General features: G+C 39.9%; 1 protein-coding gene across 2 annotated transcripts in view; it reads left to right on the forward strand.

Annotated features, from left to right (window-relative positions):
- The window catches only part of LOC6048162 (homeobox protein Nkx-2.4), a 41,810-nt gene that overhangs the window by 13,542 nt on the left and 6,814 nt on the right, over positions 1–21,454 (forward strand). For both annotated transcript variants that reach the window (XM_038248715.1, XM_038248716.1), the window contains exons 3-4: positions 1,000–1,154; positions 8,127–8,222. In XM_038248715.1, coding sequence (XP_038104643.1) covers positions 1,000–1,154; positions 8,127–8,222 — 251 coding nt within the window. The remainder of the gene's footprint in view (positions 1–999; positions 1,155–8,126; positions 8,223–21,454) is intronic.

A 21,454-nucleotide genomic window follows, 5' to 3' on the forward strand; every position in this document is an offset into this window, starting at 1 on the left:
TTTTTAATTCAATTTGTCCTGTCGGACTAGTTTGACAGGTCGCGTTGCGAACTCTTTCTCGCGTGCTCATGAATAGGTAAATTAGTCAATCATATGCCCCGCCTGACAATTGGTACGTTTCATTGAGGCCCGCTGTCAGGTCGGGCGGGACCGGAGATCATTGCACCGAGCTGTCAGCCAACAAAAGCCTTCCATTTAGCATGTAAACACACAAAGTATTCTCTTGTTTGTGGCTGCGAGATGTGCTTCGCCGGAATCGTGATAAATCATATTTCGCTTGCCATGCCTCGCATCGATACCAAGTATTGAGTCTAGGCTCGTGACTCGAGGCCGTCATTTTATTTTCTTTGGCAGACCTTCAACGCCCGGCTCCACGCACTCCGACACGGAGGTAAAACGTCGGCATAAATTAACGGCAATTGCGCGCTCAAACATGTGGCAGGCGGCGTAGTTTGGTCCTAACCTACTGCTCCCGCAGCCTCCCTCCAATCTCCAGGGTTTTAGAAGCGGAACCGCCTGCAAGAACAGCCGGAGAATGTGCACAAGCGACTAAACGAATACGGGAACGATAAAATCAAAGTTTACCAAACACTCGAAAAAATAATAATGCAAATTTCCCGAAACCAACTGTTCGTGTACGTCGCAGTACGCCATGACGTGGCGTGGGACCTTCGATCCGTAAAGGGAGGGAGGAGGAAGGAGGACCGTGTATGTATGTTTGCAAACGCGCGAATACCGTTGAGCTATGAGCGGCATAGATTGCTGCGATGACAGTTATGCAATTCTTTGCCGGCAACTGCAGCAGCTGCTGCTGCTGAAAACAAACATGGCGGCCGCGGAATGCAAATGTGTGCCCTTCGCGCTAGCGCGCGGAACCGAAGGTTGACAGCAGCTTGACAGCCCTCCCGTGAGAAGTGTGTTACTGGAATGATCTCACCCGGGAATCTGCGGTCGCAAAACTAATTTATGTTTTCTTATTTATTCTCCATTCTTTTGCAGTTTCCCGATTGATGGGTGGCTCCGCCGGAGGCAGCATGGGCCACGCAATGTCCAATATGGGCAGTCTGGCGGCGTGCAGCGTGACGGACACGAAACCAATGCAGTTCCCGCTGGCCCAGCGGCGAAAACGGCGCGTCCTCTTCACCCAGGCACAGGTTAGTATCGCAACTGTCAAAAACGCGCACCTTGGTCGGTTATCGCCTTGGTCCTTTGAACTTGCGAAGTTAGACAGATGATCTGCGCTTAAGGTCACGTTGCTAGGCCCGCTTTGAACATGTGATTTCAGCCAGTTTTTTTTTTTAAGAAATGTGACAATCGCCATTGTACTCTGTTTAAGGCCGGAATGGTCCATCAATTGAGCTGTCATGTAAACTGTCGAACTCTTCTCGTTTCGACAGTAATGGACAATTATTTTTATTAGGCCGGAAGAAAAAAATGTTTTGTTACTTTCTAACCATGTGGTTAAGAACTCAGACAATAAACAGTCTTGAATATTTATCTATGGTATTTATTTGAGACTGAAGTTATGATAACTTATTAAATTGCAATCAAGCTTTGTGATATTATTTGTAATATTATTGTTCACAACAATAAAAGTTATTTTTCTGAGAACAATGACCCTTAGGACGACCGCAAAGGATTTTAAATTTCTTGACAGGAAAGGTTCTACTTGACAGCAGTTCCAAGGCGACCAAAGTTGTTCCATCCAAAAAATGTTGTCTTGTCAATTTATTTTTCTGTATTAAAATGAACAAAGTTATCAGAAATGGATTCCAATCGTGTTTTTTTTACCGTTGTACATAAAAATATACTTAGAGCTAGGACCCTCCTGTAAATGTTAAGAGATAAAAACTTCTAACATATTGAAAACCAAGTGCTTTTGAGTTTTGTTAATAATCACAAGTTTGAAAGAAAAACAAATAGAAAAATGGAAAAGTCCTTCTGTTTTAATGCATTTTCTCTTCAAACATGCTAGAACATCAGAAAAGTACTTTGAAGTGCCCGTTCTGAAATGCCCAGCTCGAATAAAGTGCGTTTTTAGTTGAAAACATAAAGCATTAAGAAAAGTTTGGTTATGTTTGTTTTTGCCAGTCCTAAGTTTGGCTGAATGTGGCTGAAATCCATCAATTTTAATGCGTTTCCTCTTGAAAAATACACCAAAATGTAAAAAACACTAGGATTTGCTATCCCCAAGTGCGTGTTGGAATGTCCTATTCAAAATGCACTTAATGTTGGAAGGTAAAATGCATTTAGAAACATGGAGGGATGTTTGTGAAGCAATCGTAAAATGGATTTAAATTTATCGCAATCCCGTATACATTGAGAAAGGCATAGGGGGATGGCGTCGCTATTTTTAGACCACATTTTCCACTTTTTCTCATCGAAACCGACTACTTTATCGACTTCATTTTGCTGGGCGAGATAGGACGCCGTCTATTTTTAGACTTTGACTCAGCACTTTTACACTCTTGCGTTTAAAAAAACCAGGTGGCAGCACGATGTAATGCCACGTCCCTATTGAGAATCCGACAGTTTAAAAGAACTGCATTCGGAGATTATTCCGAATCCTAATTCCATAAATAAAAGACTGCCAGCTGTCAAAACCTTTTGACCCTTTTGACAATCGATTTTTGACGTTTGAGAGTTCTACCCGGTAAGAAATGTTTCATAACGTTACCTAGTAGGGCCGACATAACCTCGATGTAGGACAAACAAATCGTTACTATGCCTCAATCTACCAACATGGCCTTCGTTTCATTTCGCAAACTTTGTTTGCCAATTCCAACCTAGCCAGCCACAACCTCGAATACACACACACAACTCGATTTACGTAATCCGGTAGCTCGCGACAACGAAAACTACTTCGAAATAGTAAAACGCAGCCATTGCGCCAACCTAATGATGTTGATATTGAACTATCAAACAACTCGTCGTCGTGCCGATCGCAAATGTAGTAGTCGCGCGGTAGTAAATGTAAACAGAACGGAAAAGGTGGTCGTCACCGCAAGTGACGAGCGCGCACGTGGCTAGTGTGCGAGAGTGTTTGTTTTTTGTTTCCCTCCCGTTCGCGCTTTTGACGTTTCAAAATTTTGTCGCACCACTGAAGAGTGACAAACATCGGCGAGCTTGGGTAGGAATGTTTGAGCGTGCAGGGAATTTTGCGTTAATTTGACGCAGAGTTTGCGTTTTTTTTGTGTGCAACTGCCCTGACTGAAAAGTCCGTCAGACGTCCGTCGTTTGTCGTCCGTGCAACCGTACGACGTCGCACGACAATGTCGTGCGACTTTCGCGCGAATGTCATACGTTTTTGCACCAAAATGTCGTATTTGTCGTGCGATCGATGATCGAAATTGTACGACATTGTCGTACGACATTCGACCGACGTCGCACGATTTTGTTATTTAGAATGTCGTGCTATTGTCGCGTGCTGTCATTTCGGATTTTTAGGTTATGTTGCAGTTGAAAAAACTGTTGTTTTGTTTTTATTGTTTTTTTATTATTCAAACTGTCAAAATTTCACAAACATTTTCACTTGTTCACTAAATTTCACATGCGGATCGCCGAATCTTCTCCAACCTGGCTTCCTTCGGGATTTTCTTTGACCGCAGATTCCGGCTTGGATGTTGATGTTCTTCTGAGGCGGCCGTGGCAGCATCTTGGGCGTGTTGGACTTTTGCTCCTCGCCGAGCTGATCAAACGCCTTGGCGACGATCTTGGACCTCCGACAGATTGATGTTTACCGGAGTACGAGACAACGTGGGTTTGTGGGAGCATGAGTACGAGAAAACGTGGCTGCTTCCGTGGGTTCTACGGAAGCCACGCGGGACCACACGGGGACGCATGATTTCCGGCAGGATCAGCTTGGAATATGTTTACTGCCTGAAAAATATATCATCAATCAACAATTGGCAAGAACTTATACATTAAATTCAGATTTCAATAATAATAATCTCGATAATAATAATAAAATTTCAAGAAAATAAAATTTCAAATATGTATTTTTGAACTGTAAAGAAAAACTAAATTTATGAATTCTCGCTAACTTTTACAAAAGGTCCCGTGAACATAGGAAACCAATGACGCATTGGTTGTTTTGAAAATGTAATCAAGAATAATCAAAATTTAAACATTTAAAAAGAATTATAGATGAAGACTTCTAAAAAAATTAAATTTAAAAACATATAACACTCAGATTATTGCAAATAATTTTAAAATCCAAAAATATTATTATTATTTAAAAATTGTACCAAATTTTGGAATGCTAAAAAATTTAACAATCAAACGTTTACAAATTTCTGAATGTTTGTATGACCCAATCAAATCATCATCTCATCATCAAATTCTGAAATTCTAAAGTTCTAAAATTCTAAAATTCTAAAACTCTAAAACTCTAAAATTCTAAAATTCTAAAATTCTTAAATTCTAAAAATCTCAAATTCTAAAATTATAAAATTTTAAAATTCTAAAATTCTAAAATATAAATGAAGACTTCTAAAAAATGTAAATTTAAAAAACGTATAACACTCAGCTCATTGCAAATAATTTTAAAATCCAAAAATATTATTCTTATTTAAAAATTGTACCAAATTTTGGAATGGTAAAAAAAATTTAACAGTCAAACGTTTACAAATTTCTGAATTTTTGTATGACCCAATCAAATCATCATCTCATCATCAAATTCTAAAATTCTAAAATTCTAAAATTCTAAAATTCTAAAATTCTAAAATTCTAAAATTCTAAAATTCTAAAATTCTAAAATTCTAAAATTCTAAAATTCTAAAATTCTAAAATTCTAAAATTCTAAAATTCTAAAATTCTAAAATTCTAAAATTCTAAAATCCTAAAATTCTGAAATTCTAAAATTCTAAAATTCTAAAATTCTAAAATTCCAAAATTCTAAAATTCTAAAATTCTAAAATTTTAAAATTCTAAAATTCTAAAATTCTAAAATTCTAAAATTCTAAAATTCTAAATTCTAAAATCTTAAAATTCTAAAACTCTAAAATTCTGAATTTTAAAATTTGAAAGTACCTCAATACCAAAATCATTTAATTCAATTCATGATGTTTTTATAACTCCTGTTTTTCATTTGACATTATAAATGTTTTTTTTTATTTTGTATAATTTTTATTTTGTAATTTTTTTTTAGTTTTAAAATTTGTATTTTATTTAATATTTTCAAAAATTTAAGATTTGCAAAAAAAAATTAGATTTTTTTAATATGTAGAATTTTAAGAATCTTATGAATTCTTAAAATGCGTACAAGTAATTAAAATAGAATTTTCGAATTTTTGATTTAAAATTATAATTTTTTGAAATTTTAGCATTTTTAGCATTTACAATTTTGGAAATTTAGAATTTATAATTTTTTGAATTTTAGAATTCAAAATTCCTATTCGGGCGACTAACGTTTTGGGAATTTAAGAACTTTATAATGCTAGATTTTTAGTTTTTATGAATGGAAGAATTTCAGTATTGATGAATTAAGGAATTTTAGTATTTAAATTATTGTCAATTTCAAAATTTTCATATTTCAAGATTTCAAAATTAAAAAAAAAATATTTGAAGGCTTTGAGAATTTTAAATTCTTTCATTCTTATGTTCTAGAATGCTAGAATTTTAAATTAAGAATGAAAAACTTTATAATTTAATTTTACAATTATCAAATCAAATCCAGCACACCTCCTCCATCGTTTCTTAAACATGACTCACCAGTTCCATTAGATATGCGTCGCAACCTCCCGCGGAAAGTAAAACACCAAACACCAACCGGTTCCTCGATTGCAAACTGATTCCTTCCTGTCCCGTCTTGCAGAATGCCGGCCGAGTATACCATATTGTCCGTCCTCCTCCTCCTCCTCTTCCTCCTATACCGCCACGAAGACCGAAATCTGGAATACAAAACACTTTGATTCGGTCGCTCGCCCTCCGGCCGGAACTTTCCGGCAGAAAAAGTAATTCAACCTAGAACACAACTTACCTTTAAACTGTACAAAATCCTCCCAAAGCTTAAAATTAACAACAACGGGTTCGACCGAGGGTTCGACTCGGTTGCAATCAAGTCCGAACAAGATCAACTGAAGAGAACTGTCAAACTGTTTGCGTCGACGATAATCGACGTCGAATTGAAGGTAAATTGATGGAAAAAACAATGTCGGGCATGTCGAGTGTTTGTCGCACGTTTGTCGTCCTTTCGACCAATCGATATCGAAACGGTAAAATCAAAACCGTGCGACAACTCGTACGACGTGCGACATTTTTCAAACAGGGTGTCGTTAGGGCAATTCCACGGTGGTGGGCGGTGGAGATGCCCTTGTCGTACCTATTGGGTCTTTATCGATCCCCGTCGGTAGCCGACTGCAATCGGCCGAGGGGGACCATTCCAAATATTTGAAAAACTGCCAGTGTTTGGAAAACGAACATGAAACATGCATAAAAGTATTTACAAATAATGCCGAGTGGAGACAGCGAGAAGGTTGATCGTCGCCGTCGTCCTGGCGAAACTCTGGGGGGAGCCGTCGTCTTCGTCGAAGGCACTTTAAAATTAAAGACAGCAACAGTAGTCCACGAGGGATTCCGGGAGGAGGGAAGAAAACAAACCAAACGACAAAAAAGTTAGCCAAATATTTGTTCAGCAAGATTCGTTCTCCGGTGCAGGTACGAATCGTAGCAACCCGAGCCGCTGCTCGAAGATTGCTTGGATGGATGGATTTTTGTGCTGATTTGATGAAAATTGAACTCGCTGGATTAAACCAGGTTATGTTTATCCCGCAACGAGAGGCAGACATCGCTGGAAACAATATTTGCTGATTCTTTTTGGAGAAGGAAAACAAAAGCCCGATGATGACGACGACAACGTCGTCGTCTGTCAAGATTCGGCAGGGGTCGTTCACGCGTACCGGTCGGAGAGTGACATCCACTTAAAATTAAAATGAAGCAAATATTTAAACAGTATAGCACCTCTCTCGGCAGTAGTTCTTCTTGCGAGCTTCCACACAGAAGCGCTAAGATGTTGACAGTTGTTAAAAGGTGCTTGATTAATCGAAGCATCCGTAGCGAGAGGCTCAAAAACAACAAGCAGGCCTTGACGACCTTGACTGCTCCACGCACGACACGCCGACATGCATCGCCTACTTGAGCCGCTTCATCCAACGTCGCAGAGCGAGGGGGCCGACAATCCATCAAAATGGAATTAATTTCGGGCTCAGCGTAATTTCTTGACATTTTAGATTGTTTCATTATGGAATTAAATTTCATAGGTCGACTCCCTCGACTGCTCGACATCCGACAGTTCATCATTCTGGCGGAAAACCGTTTTGGTCATATTTAATCCCCGTAAATCTTCCCCAACCTCGGCTTGCGTTGTCATCATGGCTTACTGCGATGGTTGCCCGGGCGACTCCGGACCCGTCGACGAGGATGACGATGATTTATTTGCACAGAGCAGTAGCACAGCAGTCGACGGCACACAGACTCCGGCTCGCCCTCTGGAAAATGGATTATTGTTATTATTTTTATTACATAAAGTCTAAATAAAATAACATTTCATGTGTACCGGGCTACCGGGCGAGTAGAATCCTTTCGTCCTTCTACGGTTCGGAGAAGCTTCTCTCCTCCGTCCTGCAGGGAAGAAGAAACATTTATATAAACAAAAAGTTGGACCGAAAAAAATACACTCGCTTGGGAATATCTATTTACAAAGCACTCGAGATGAAATGCCAAGTTTCATCAACAAACTAATATAGCAAGAAAGGAATCAGAAACGTTACTGCCAACCTCCAGCTTGCTCTTGGTGGTGTTGGTGTCTGTTGACCGACACACCAATACCAGTTCAAATGCATCGGAATGACAATATAGGACCGCCGTACTTGGAGACTGCTCCATTATTGGCTGTATAACCGGAGCAATCGTCGTCGTCGTCGCGCAGCTTGCCATGGTGGGGAAACGTCAAGAAACGGAACAGAGTAGGCGACGTGACGTGAAAACACACACACACCCCGAGTGCCTTGATTGGAATTTAATTTCAATTTTATTAACGTGTAGTTTGAGGTTTCCCTGCAGAATCACATGATGCAATAAAGTCTAACGTTTCTCTTTCTGTGTTTTCTTCCCGGTTGTATCTGTAGGTGTACGAGCTGGAGCGACGATTCAAACAACAAAAGTACCTGTCTGCGCCCGAACGGGAACACCTAGCTAGCCTGATACATCTCACGCCTACGCAGGTAAGTCTGACGTTTAGTAAATTCTTGCGCAATCATCATATTCATCGTTTGGTTTATCACGGAATAGCCTTCTTCGCAAAGCAAGCTTGTCAAGCATGATCACGAATGATCAAAACAATGATCATCATTTGAGCTCGCGTCTCGTTGTCAACAGCTGTCAAAGATGAGCAAAAACGATTCACTTTTGATGATGCTCGGTGAGCGCTCAACTTCGGATCATCGTTATTACAAATTTCTCTGTTCTTGTTGTTGAACGATGACTATCAAGAGAATAAAAAACAAGGTTTCAGCTAAGATTATCTCTATGTTTTTTTTGGAATTAAATATACTTTATTGAATCTTTCTTATAATAATTACATTTGGTTTACATAATAAGTGGTCAGCTGTGGCTCTTCAGCTTTAGTTTGCTTTTCGTGATTTAAACACTGTTCATTTTCATAACTTTGAAAGTATATGATTTATCATTTTTGTAACACTAGGTACAATGAGGAAAAAAATGTTAAGAAACATAACCTAACCTAAAACTAACCTAAACTTACAATAAACTAAACCAATCCTTGAATCAAGGGGTATTCAGAAATAGCACATTTTTCCCTGAATTTCAAACATTTTTCTTGAATCTTCTGATCCAACATTTTAACTTCTGCTAATTCATGAACCTCACTTGATCTTGTCCAGCCAGGAACATTCAAAACCATTTTGAGTACCTTGTTTTGGACACGCTGGAGCTTCAATTTATGAGTTCTAGCGCAACACTCCCAAACAGGTACTGCATACTCAATAACGGGGTAAATTATTTGTTTGTAAACTGCTAGCTTATTTTTCAAAGATAGCTTTGATTTTCTGTTAATTAAAGGATACAAACACCTGATGAGAATGCTGCACTTGTTCAATATTTTGTCTACATGCTGCCGAAACAATAGTTTCGAGTCAAGTATGAGACCTAAATAGACAACTTCCTTTGACCAGGGTATTGAAACATCATTCATTTTAATCAAAACATCATCCTTTGGGGCAAATCTGGCCGATTTGGAAAGTGGAAAAATGATGGTTTGAGTTTTGGCTGCATTTATGCGAATTTTCCAGTCGCCAAAGTATTCGGAAAGAACGTCAAGACCCTTCTGAAGACGGCCAACTAAATATCTGGTTATTTTACCCTTATAAATAACGGCAGTGTCATCAGCAAAAAGTGACAACACACCATTACCAGGAAGAGTAGGCAAATCAGATGTAAAAATATTGTACAGAAGTGGGCCAAGAATACTTCCTTGGGGAACCCCAGCATCAATGTTGAATAATCCAGAAGCAATCCCATTCAGAAAAACCCTGAACGATCTCTCCGAAAGATAGTGCTGGATAATTTTGATAAGATACATTGGAAAACCGTATAAATACAGTTTATGTATCAAACCATCATGCCAAACATTGTCAAAAGCCTTCTCAACATCCAACAAAGCCATAGCAGTTGATTTAGACTCAAGCTTGTTCTGCTTGATGATTTTAGTTACTCTCGTAAGCTGATGAGCAGTATTATGTCCCTTTCGGAAGCCAAACTGCTCGTTCAAAATTATATTATTATCGTTGGTAAAATCCAAAAGCCTTGAATAGATGACCTTCTCAAAGAGTTTGGACAGACTACTCAAAAGACTAATGGGACGATAACTTGTTGGCGATGTTGGATCTTTTGAGGCTTCAAAATTGGTATGACTTTGCCCAGCTTCCAATTGGTGGGGAAGTAACCAAGTTGCAAACATTTATTGAAAATATTGGCTAGATGTTGAAAGAACTGATCACTCTGTTTTTTCAACACCAGATTGAAAATGTTATCAAAGCCAGGAGCTTTCATATTTTTCATTTGTTTAACTGCAACTTTGACTTCCTCACCAGAAACATGGGAATCTGCAGGAAATTCAAAGGTAGAGTCATTGATTGTTGAAATACTATTGGCAACTGATGTTTCTTTACGGCTGGTCATGGAAGCGCCAAGATTATGAGAACTAACAAAATGAAGCCCAAGTGCATTTGCCTTTTCCTCGGATGTAATCAAAGGAGAATCCTCAACAATAAGAGGAGGAATAGGCTTTGGTTTGTTTTTAAGAACTTTTGAAAGTTTCCAAAATGGTTTTGAATAATTCCCAAGCTGGCTTACATGTTTTGAAAATTCTTGATTTCTGATATTGTCAAGTCGGTCTTGTATGATTTTGTTCAAATTGTTAACTGAAATCTTTTGTCATAGTCCCCAGTCCGTTGATATTGTCTCCTATAAACATTCCTAAGTCTAATCAAGTGTTTAGTATCTACGTCAATATCAGTTACCTTAAAATTAACAGGAACCTCCCGAACGTTGGCAGCCTCTGCTTGGTTGATAGCCTGCTGGATCACCTCCAGCGAACGATCAATATCGGCAGAAGTTTCCGGGTGTTGATCATAGTCGATGTTGCTGTCGACCACTTGCTGAAACTGCTGCCAGTCAACGTTGTGGTAATCTTTCCGGGTTGGTTGCCGCTGCGGAGTAACGGAAGCTCCAACCTCCACAACCACCGGATAGTGATCAGAACTCAACTCTTCAAACACCTCAGGATGAGCCACGTTCTCAGCCATATTGGTAATGAAGAAGTCGATGATTGAGTGATTCCCAGACCGAGCCACCCTCGTTGGACGATCCGGACTCACAACGTTGTAGTATCCGTTTTGCAGATCGTTGTGCAGAATCACTCCGTTCCGATTCCTCCTGCTGTTGCCCCAAACTTCATGCTTCGCGTTGAGGTCACCAGCGATGATGTACTTTGCGCTCCGCCGTGTCAGCTTCTGGATATCGCTCTTCAGTTTTGCTGCTGAACCATCTCTGGCATTCACCTGACGTGGGCAGTATGCAGCAATGAAGAGTACTGGGCCAACAGAAGTGGGAATTTCCACCCCAACGGCCTCGATGATGTCCAGCTTGAAGTGTGGCAGCCGGCGTGGCTTGAGATCACGATGAACAGCGACAAGCACACCTCCTCCTCCAGAGGTGGTCCTGTCGAGCTGCGTCGCGATCTTGTAGTTTTGCAGATAAACTTTTTCACCGGGCTTCAGATGAGTTTCCGTGATGGCAGCTACGTCGATCTCCTTCTCGCGAAGAAAATCCACCAGCTCTAAGTTCTTCCTCCTAATGGAGCAAGCGTTCCAATTCAGCAGCTTGAGGGACCTACGATCCATACTGGATGACGAACGAGGTCAGCACTTCAATCTGCTGGGTCTTGGTTTTGCATCCACGCAGTGCAGCGGACATCTGTTTGAAAATATTGAGGAGTTCGGTTGAGGTGTAAAGATCATTACCATTTTCCTCAACTGCTGGTTCTTGGGTTGGTCTTGGCTCCTGGCTGAAGCCCGGTGGTGGCGGTCTCGGCTCCTGGCTGGAACCCGGCCGTGGATGATTCATCTCAGCTCTCTTCCTGGGATCCAACGGCAACGGTGCCAAGTTCGGGACCTGGCGTCGCGGTTGAAGAGGTGGAAAATTTTGCTCCACCAGGGCTGGAGGAGTTCTACGACGCTGAGGCTGATTCTTCGTCGATGCTTGCTGCCGAATTTTCACGAACTCAGCTCTCTTGGGGCACTTTCGGTCGGTTGACGAATGCTCACCGTTGCAGTTGAGGCACTTCACCAGCGAATCTTGGATGCACTGGGATGTGATGTGCGCATCGGTACCACATTTGGCGCAACGACGCTTTAGGTGGCAGTTCTTACCTCCGTGCCCGAAGCCCAGGCAGTTGAAGCATTGTGTGACGTCACGATGCACTGGTCGGTATCGCTCCCACGACACGATAATGTTGAAAACCGCTCGAATTGCCTTCAGCTCAGGAAGCGTCGTCGATCCCTTAGCCAAATGCAGCAGGTAGAGCTGGTCACGGTACTTGATGTCTTTGTTGCGTCGGCTCATTTTGTGCACGGCCAACACATCCAGTTTCAAAACTTTTAGCTCGGCAGCTAATTCCTCCACTGGCATGTCGTACAGACCTCTGACGACGATTTTGTACGGCTTATCCATGACGACATCATGGGTAAAGTACTCCGCCTCGTTTTCGGTCAAGTAATCCTTGACCAGTTGATAGTGCTGCCTGGATTGCACCAGCACCTTAAATCCGTCCTGACACAGACGAATGTTGCCTTGGACTTTCCCAGACTTGATGAGTTCAACCAGCCCCGCACGAAAGTCGATCGTTGCTGCTGATTGCCTCACATAAAAAGGAGGCAGTTTCTCCTTTCGCTGTTTCACTTCATTCTCCTTTGCTTCCGCTACCTGGTCCTCGTCAGGCAGTCCAGCAAACTTGTTGTTCTTCAATAGCTGCTCCTCGTGCGACGAAGAGTTCTCCTCCTCCTCATCCATCGGTACAGTACCGTCGCTCTTTTTCGTCTTTTTGCTGTTCGATGTCACTTCCAAAAGCACCTTCCTTTTGGAAATTCCCGGTTTTTGGCCATCAGTTGAGGCCTCAACCTTCCTTTTGGAAATTCCCACTTTTTTGCCTGCTTGAGCCGCAGGTAGGGCAATATTGCCGGCGTTTTGCGCCGGGACGCGACGAGTCATGTTGATTCAGACAACCTTCACCAACGAATGCTCGAGTAACAATGAGATTATCTCTAAATTTAATTTTTCTCGAAATTTTTGTTTACAAACATGTGACGTTTCAGCTGCAAATGAAGAGAAGAGACAAGTTCTCTTTCGATTTTTTCTCGTAGTGAGTGTAAAAAGAAGCTCTTTTAAATAGTGAAGCATCTTCCATCGCTGACCTCAGTTGTAAATATATTAATAATCATTTTTTAAACGCGTTGCTTCAGAAAAAGAGAATATCTAGAGGTCCTAGAAAGGTCCTTTAAACTACACTGAAAACCCGATGGTTAGACACCAACTGTTGTCAAACGAACTTTTTAGTTTGACTTTGTCAAAACAACGGAAAAGTGACCAACTACCGGGGGTTGAGTGTAATGTGCATGTTTATAGGACCTTTTCAAATAAAACTCTTGATAGTAATTTTAAATCTAGTCCGTTAAAAAATCGATCTAAACACGTCTGCTACATAATTCAAAATCAAGTGGAAACAATCAAGCACACGCTAAACCACTTGAACATCTACTACGAACAACAACGAGCCCATAATGATGTGCCACATGATGGTTCCGCTAAACAGGGACTCGAAAACACACTCACACATTGAATGAAAAACAAAAAAAAAAACATCACTCTACCACTTGAAGCGATTTTGATTGTTTTAATCCAATTTGTTTGGGGCATGTTTGTGCCGCTCTTGTTGTTTCGATTTAGAACCGTTTCCCGACACTTCCGGCCACACAGCTTCCAACAAGTTATCAGTGGAAGTGGAAAAAAATACTATCAATTGGATTTGGACGTGTTTTGGACGCGACAGAACACCTCTTAATGCAAAATGGTACAAAATAACATTGCTTTATGTTGTTTTTTTGTGTTTACATATTTTATTCAGAAACCAATTAAGTTGAACTAATCTGTATGTCTGCCTTTTACGAATGTCTGCCATATTCAACCAGTTCTGCTATAATATTTCGTGATTTGGCAGTAAGTCGTTCCAATGAGAGAATTGAAATACACTGTTCAAAATGCAGTCAAAATTCCTACTAGTGAATTCCCGCTGTACTTGATGTGGATCGTTAAATAGCAGTGCTGTCAGCGTGTTCGATTAAAATTTGATTTCGCTGATTCATTTTATAAAGTTCGATTCAATCAACTTTCGATACTGGTTGAAATTAAGATCACTTTTCAGAGCAAAATATTAAGTCACATTGGCCATAAACAGCGTCAATTTGTTCTCTGAACGCCCCAAAACTTGCTCTTACCACAACCTAACCTATAAAAGTTGCTCTCTAGCAGTGTAGTGGTACGTTTAGCACCACACTAAAAAGTGTGCTCGTTCAGTCACACATAAACACACAAACACAAGTCAAGTGGATGGACACTCCCGAAAAAAGCGCGATTCGGACGCGCTTGTTTGGCAGCCATATTTTATTTCGCTAAATTTATATATGAAACACACAGACTGCGTCTGTGCCGTCATCAGTTCCGTGGTCAAACTTTTGCGGAAGCGGACACACCAGCTAAACACCCACACACACACACGCGAGCATAAATCTGCACTTGACGGACGGACACAAGTACAGACATTTATAAATTTAGCGGGTCGCCGCTGCAGCAAATCGGGAACCGCACCAGTTGAGAGAGGAGAAACTTTTTTATTATAAATTAAATTTCTAAAACGAAGTGTCACTTGAGCACGCTCTCTGCCGGCCAGCGCCAGAAGTAGTTTTATCTCAAGTGACGCAAATTCAATGAATTGCAGCAGCAGCAGTTTTCTCGGCCAAATTGGGACAGTGCTGCCAGACAGACTTCCCGTTGCGCGCTTTCGCGCAGTCGGAGGTGCCATAATCCTTTTTTGGGTAATACTTTTCAAATTGGGTGTTTGGTTTAAAAATTAATAGAAGGTAAACTGGGTCGTTCCTTTGGAGTCTTTTTTTCCAGTTCGCAAGCACTTGAGATTCCTTTTTATTCAATTCTCGATCGGTATCCCGCGAGCACAATACAGAATTCTCCGTTGTGCTCATAATCTGATTAATACACATTTTGTTATTATACCCGAGTTTATCACGCGTTTTGGGTCCAAATTCCCAAGTCCGAATAGGGGCCCACGTCGACAGAAGCGCAGGAGGCCGTGCCTTTTTCCATCCTTCTGCAAAAAAAAGAACTCGAGGATGAAAAGAAAAACAAGCATCCTCGAGACGCGCAGCGGTTTACCCTATTGTGTTACGATAGAGTTGTTCACCACCAGCGTTTGTTGTAATTGCAAGAAGCTAGCTTGAGGTTTTTTTTAATAGAGCGTGGTAACATAAAAAACCCCTTGGATGTCGGTCGGGTTGGTTGGTTTTCCGCCCGGATTCGCAAAAACCCGACGGGAAGTCGCAATTGTTGAGCGGGGAAAAACTCTTTAAGGTCGATCTCGCTCTGAAGGGTGCTGCACACACCAAGCTGAGCCGGTTCTAGGTTTAAGTCCCATTGAAAAAGGATTTTGGCAGCTGATCAATTCAAAAAGCAGATCAAGCAAAGTTGTAAAAACTTTGATTTCACTCTTTTGGTTGATCGCCGCAGGCGGTTCTGTTGATTCAATTTGAGAAAATTACTGAAAATTTTTTTGATAGGTTGTTACATCATGCGGTTTTGACCGACTGAAAAAACGAAAGATGCGAGTTATTTTAACTCAAATGAGTTTTTCTGCAGTGTTTTGCAAAAACAAAGATCTGCCACGTTTGCCAAACGGATTAGGTTAGCAACGTGACAATCCCCGAGAACTATTGACACATTCCACGTGTGTTGCTGGCCAATAGAGTTATCGACGTGCGCATGTATTGCGTGTACGTACACGAAAAAGATTGAGGTTAAATTTTGTCCGGCCAGCAAAATCAAATGGTGCGCTAGTGTGCGTACGCGAAACGTCATAAAGCTCTATAGAGTTATCTAAGCCCGATCTCACGCACATTAGCTCACCATTTGTTTTTGCTGGCGGGTACAAATTTTAACCTAAAAATTCTTCGTGTACGTACACGCAATACATGCGCACGTAGATAACTCTCTCCCCCGGGTCTTTTGTGGCCTCTGTTGCAAGTTTCTACTCGTTTGTACCGAAATGTCAAAATCGCGCAGTGGCACCAACATTAGGGAACAGGGCACTTTTTTTTGTTATGTTGGTACCACTGCGTGATTTTGACATTTCGGGCGTGCACCATTCGTAACGCCATCTTTGCTTAAAAATCTGGTATCCATCTGGGGTCCGAAGGTAATGTGTGGTGAGTCACCCAAAACCACTTTTACGCAAAAGACCGACGTTCAATACAAATTGCTGCCGGATCTTTTCCGGGAGATATCCGGAACAAAGATTTTGTAATAGAGGTTTCTACGTGCGCATGTATTGCGAGTACGTACACAAAAAAGATTGAGGTTAAATTTTGTCCGGCCAGCAAAATCAGATGATGCGCTAGTGTGCGTACGCGAAACCTCATAAAGCTCTATGGTTTGACGTTTGCGGAGGGTATCAAAAAAAGGTAAACAAATCACTTTGTGCATCGGCATAACCTCACCTTTTCAGCTCTCCAGCAAACGTCAAACCATACTAAATTGCCGCCGGATCGAAACGGAGTCAAAAAAAATAATTTAACCCAAAAATGACGAACCATTCGTCACAGTGTCTTGATACAAAATTTGATCGAGTTCGAACCTTAGTCTAAGCTCCAGCTGTCACAGTTCCGTGAAATATATTGGGCGGTCTGTAAAAAAACAGTTAGAAGTCGCCTGACAAAAAAACTGTTGCTAGAAAGAGATAGAAAATCTGATGCAAACAAACCCCAGCTGCCATGTAAACATACTTCGAATGTGTTGGTAAATTTCTAACTAGAAAGCTTAATTGAACAAAAGTAGTTCAAAAGTCATTTATGGCTATTTTCAGAATTCGATTCTCTTTATTGTACGCTGATTTGTTGGGAAAGTTTCAATTTTAACTTTTTTGAAATTTTAAGAAAAGATTTGCTAGATAAAAAAAAATACAACACAGAAATTATTCCAAAACCAAGTTACTTGAGTCTTAGTTTGGTCGTATTATTAATTCAGAATAATTAAAAAAATATTCTTAGAGAAAAATACATTTTTAATGCTTTGAATCTTGGTATTTATTTAGAGGGAGTTTAATATTAAAAAAAAATTAAACGGGTTTGCTGATTATCCTGATTTAAATTTTTGTTTAAAGCAGAAAAAATAAGGCATATTTGAAACAACAAATCATTTTATTGACTTAAAAACAAGATTTTTTTTTTGTGTAATTGAGAAGATTCTAGGTTGATTTGACTATAATTTAGTTGACATATTCAACTAAATTTTTGTTGAATTAGGGGAACAGCATCTAATTCCAGCGTGCCTCTAATGTTGGCAGGTCAGAAATTTGACATTCAGCTAATAAAAAAGTGATAAAAATGCTCAATAAGAAGTGAGCAAGCATGTTTCTATCAAAAGTTTTGCAAAATTTGTTGTTTAAATAGTGAAAATCAGCAAATTGGATGGAGTTAGGAGCGAGTGCTTAACCTGCCAAACATACGAGAATTTCCCCTAGTTCTCGTACATTTTTATCTGCTTGTTGATTGATTGCGATCCAGCCCAGTGAGAGTTTTGGATCGAGATCGAGCCTTAATCGACACGAAGCTCGAGTCAAAATTCCCACAGGGAGAGTTTACGTTTATTTTTGATTGCGTTGAACTACCTTGATTTAAGGCACATTTCGAACGTGTTATTTTCAACAAGAAAGTATCAAATACTATTGAAATAGTCTCATCCGTAACTCAACAAATCATCAAACGAAAATCAAAGCCGGTGCAGCAGCTCCTCAACTTAATGTAGTGATACTGTCCAAAAGGTCCAAACGATGTTCACTCGGCTGGAAGTGATATTCCGACCAGGGTGACCACTCATATTCCATTTTCAAATTCCCGACTTTTTCCCGACTTTTTTCCAGACTTTTCCAGAATGCTCAAATGATAGGCATTTCTTATCTAACGAATGATTTCAAACAAAAAACTTTCTATAAGAACAGTTAATATAAACCAGCGAAAAAAAATCACAATGAATTTAAAAAAAAATCTAAATATAGGCATTTTTTGTAAATACAAAAACTAAACAAGAAATAAAAAAACACTTCAAAAATGGAATTTCATTATTATGATTCAGAGTAGAAACACAAACAATTTGTCTTTGAAAAAATAATCGAAAGTTCAACAATACTTATAACTTCCATGTTATTTCTTAAATTGACAAACGTATAGTTTTTGATACTTCGTTTCAACTCAAAATGACAAAAAGTTAAAGATAACTGAACTTATAATACCGTTCCTATTTTTTCAAAACTGCATCATATTTTAAATCAAAGAATGATTGAAACATAATTGCTGTTATTATGCATTCAAAGATTTAGAAAAATGTTAAGGAATTCATAAAAAAAATGTTTTTGACAAGTTCCCTTTTTAATTTTGTAATTTTTGATATTAAATTTTCTAATCAATTTTAATTTATCTAGTGGTCAGTATTTAACTGTTTTTTTTTTTTTCAATGGAAATTAAATTAATTTTTTGTTTTCCCACTTATTTTAAAAAATAATTGAAGAAACATTTTTTTAAAACAATTTTGCAATAACTAAAAATTTCTTCGATATTTTTTTTGCAATTTCAATATTTTCTTTATTTTATTCGATATTTAAGTTTTCCAAGAACTGAAAATCAATCTTTATCTATTTACCCATACTCACAAAAAAAAGTTCAAGGGCAACATTTGGAAAAAAAATAGCTAAATAAATTTAGTTAAACAATTAAAAATATTTACCAAAAAAACCAATGACAAACTCAAGTTGGAATCTGTTACCAAATATCCAATTATGTGACAAAATTAAATAGAATCGTAATTCTAAGCTGGCCATTAGGCTCTATTTTTATATTAGTTTTTCATTAACTTTACATCTTGTTTGATGAACAAAAATTAAAGCAATCATTTGATTCATAAAAAATATTATGAAAATCTGTGTCAAAGACTCCAATATTCATTAAGATTTTGAATGCCTTTAAAAGCTTTTCTATACTCAAATATATTGAAATAGTGAAAAGAACCTTAAATTTAAAGTAATCTACTAAAGCAGAAATGAGTGAATTCAATTTGAAAATTTTACAAAATATTACAAAATTATTCAAGAGTTAAAAAATAATTTTCAATCAAGTATGCTCAGAATTCCCGACTTTTCCCGAATTTTTGACAAAAAAATCATGAATTCCCGACTTTTTCCCGATTTTTGGCGGATTTTGGCGAATTCCCGACTTTTTCCCGACTTTCCCGATTTCCCGACTTGAGTGGCCACCCTGTCCGACGGATGAAGATAGAAAGATAGAGCCCCAACATCAAAGCCAAACGATAAATCAGCAAATTATCGTTAATTATTGTGTCTCCAATCTGGCTGTCGAAGCCGCCGTTCGTCGGAGAAAATCGTCGATTCTGAGAAGCACAGCCAGCGAGATCAAAGTCGGGTTGCCATGACAGCTACGACAACGCCACCGCGCGCCGCCATCTTTGATTGTTGCTAACGGCGGCGGCACGGCTGCTTGTCAGCGCGCGATGACACAAAACGCCTTCGCCGGGGTACCAAATTTCGCTTTAATTAGGCACCGACGGACGCCGTAAGCTGCGTGGGAATAGTCGAGGAGGATGAGCAGCTCAACGAAGCGTATCGCTTTTTTTATTTTGCGGACTTCTGCACGTTGCTCGACGAACCGTTGTGCAATGTTTACCTTTGGTTTGCTTTGGTTATGATTTTTTCCTCGTTGTTGGTGAGGATTAAAAAGGTAATAATATTCTCCGATTTCTTCTCGTGTACGACCTCATGCAGAACCCGTAGCAGGCGGATGGAGCGGATTAGTGGTTGCGATCGCAGTAGCTGATGCTGGCGGTTCCAGGCAACAATGATTGCGGGTTGCTTTGTTCGGCAAGTGCACCGACTGTTTCGCTTTCCTCCGCTTCCCGAAAGGTTCCTCGCCGTCTCACATTCTGGAATAACTTCACGGTTAAAGATTGCTCTATAATTAAGCTATTATAGGACCCTCTACCGCCATAATTGACGTAAAAGGCGATGAAACCGTTCCCTTTAATTGATATTAATCCCGGACTTCCTCTCCGCCCGCTTGAACTCAGGTCAGGTCGAAGCAATTTTCCCGTGGCGTTGGTGGTGTTTTGTTGGCAGCAACGTCGGGAATTCCGCTTCCTTCTTAAACCCTTCCACGCCACGCGGTAATCCGGTAGGAAAATAATTAGTTGTCTGTTTTGGCAACGGCTTAAGCCATTGGCAATTCCTCAATGAACGAAAAAGCGAAGGAAAAGGGCCAAAAAGCGACTTTCTCGACTGTAATTGTTTGTGTTTTAACTTTTTGGGCTCATTATTTTAAAGGATTTTGGATCCGCCTTGAAACGGCTGAAGACGACGATGACGAAGGAGGCTTTGCCCCGTAACCATGGGAACGTGTGGGACGGACTGTTGTTTTCGTTGCGACCGCAAAGCTCGAAGTCACTTCCGTCTCAGGGCTAGTTTGGCGTTCTGGTGCGGGTAGTTTTGTTTTTTTGTTTTTCTTTGGCCTGCTGGGGGAGGTTCTGACTTTTGGACTTTGTTTTCATTCGATTGGCATAAAAAAGCATCGTTTGACACATCTGGGAATTCCCCAGCAGAAAAAATTGGTGTTGTTTAGGAAAATATTGCAGGTCCACGAACAAAGTGTTCAAATCTCATGGAATGTTTTGAAAAACGTACGTTTTTGGAAAATCTACACTATTTGAGTTATTAAAACACGGTCAACATCTATTGCATCATATTTGAGTAGCAAAGACCCTACAACAGAAATAGTGAAATAGGATTAGACGTTACCTCATTGTTAGCTGACATTGTTCCACGAACTGTCAAATTGTCCGCAAATTTTCTAAAAAGTGCCAATGGAATACCCGATTCGAGTGGTAGTTTGACAGTTCGCTCCATAAGAAATACATTGCTCACTACCAATCGCGTCGGGTACTCCATTGAAACTATCAACTCGTAATGTTTCCATCATCTTCACACCGCATCATTACACGTCATCATAATTGCACTTCTGGTGCTATTTAGCACTGCATCGACCATGAGTTGAAGAATTTAAAAAAAAAACCCTTCGACGATGTAAATATTCATTTCAAATTCTGTTTCTGCTGGGTCACACCCAGAGTGAAAGAATCCCGAAGGGGTTCGTGCAAACAACTCTCCATTGCTCATTCTCTCACTAACGTCAAAATAGCTGGCTGGGGCCGTCGGTGGCGTAGCCCCACCGACCTCTACAAGTGGAGGGCTCCTCCTCGTTCACACTCCGAAATTGAAAAATGAGTAAAAAGAGCAGGGTCTCTAAATATGTAGATTTGAAAAGAAATGAAAATATATTATAGTTAAAGTAACCACTAGTGAGTTATTATGAGGCACTCGAGCGCCGTCACGAGTGGTCGCTCATACACACTCACACACACATTTACTCAGACTCATTTGCTCTGAAAAGATGAGATGAGACGAGAGAGCGAGGAAAAAAAATGGCTGCTCTAGTTATCATCACTCACACGTGGGAAAGCAAGGGGAGAGGTCGCC

This window comes from Culex quinquefasciatus, chromosome 1, assembly GCF_015732765.1.
Source record: "Culex quinquefasciatus strain JHB chromosome 1, VPISU_Cqui_1.0_pri_paternal, whole genome shotgun sequence".
Classification (NCBI taxonomy): Eukaryota; Metazoa; Arthropoda; class Insecta; order Diptera; family Culicidae; genus Culex; species Culex quinquefasciatus.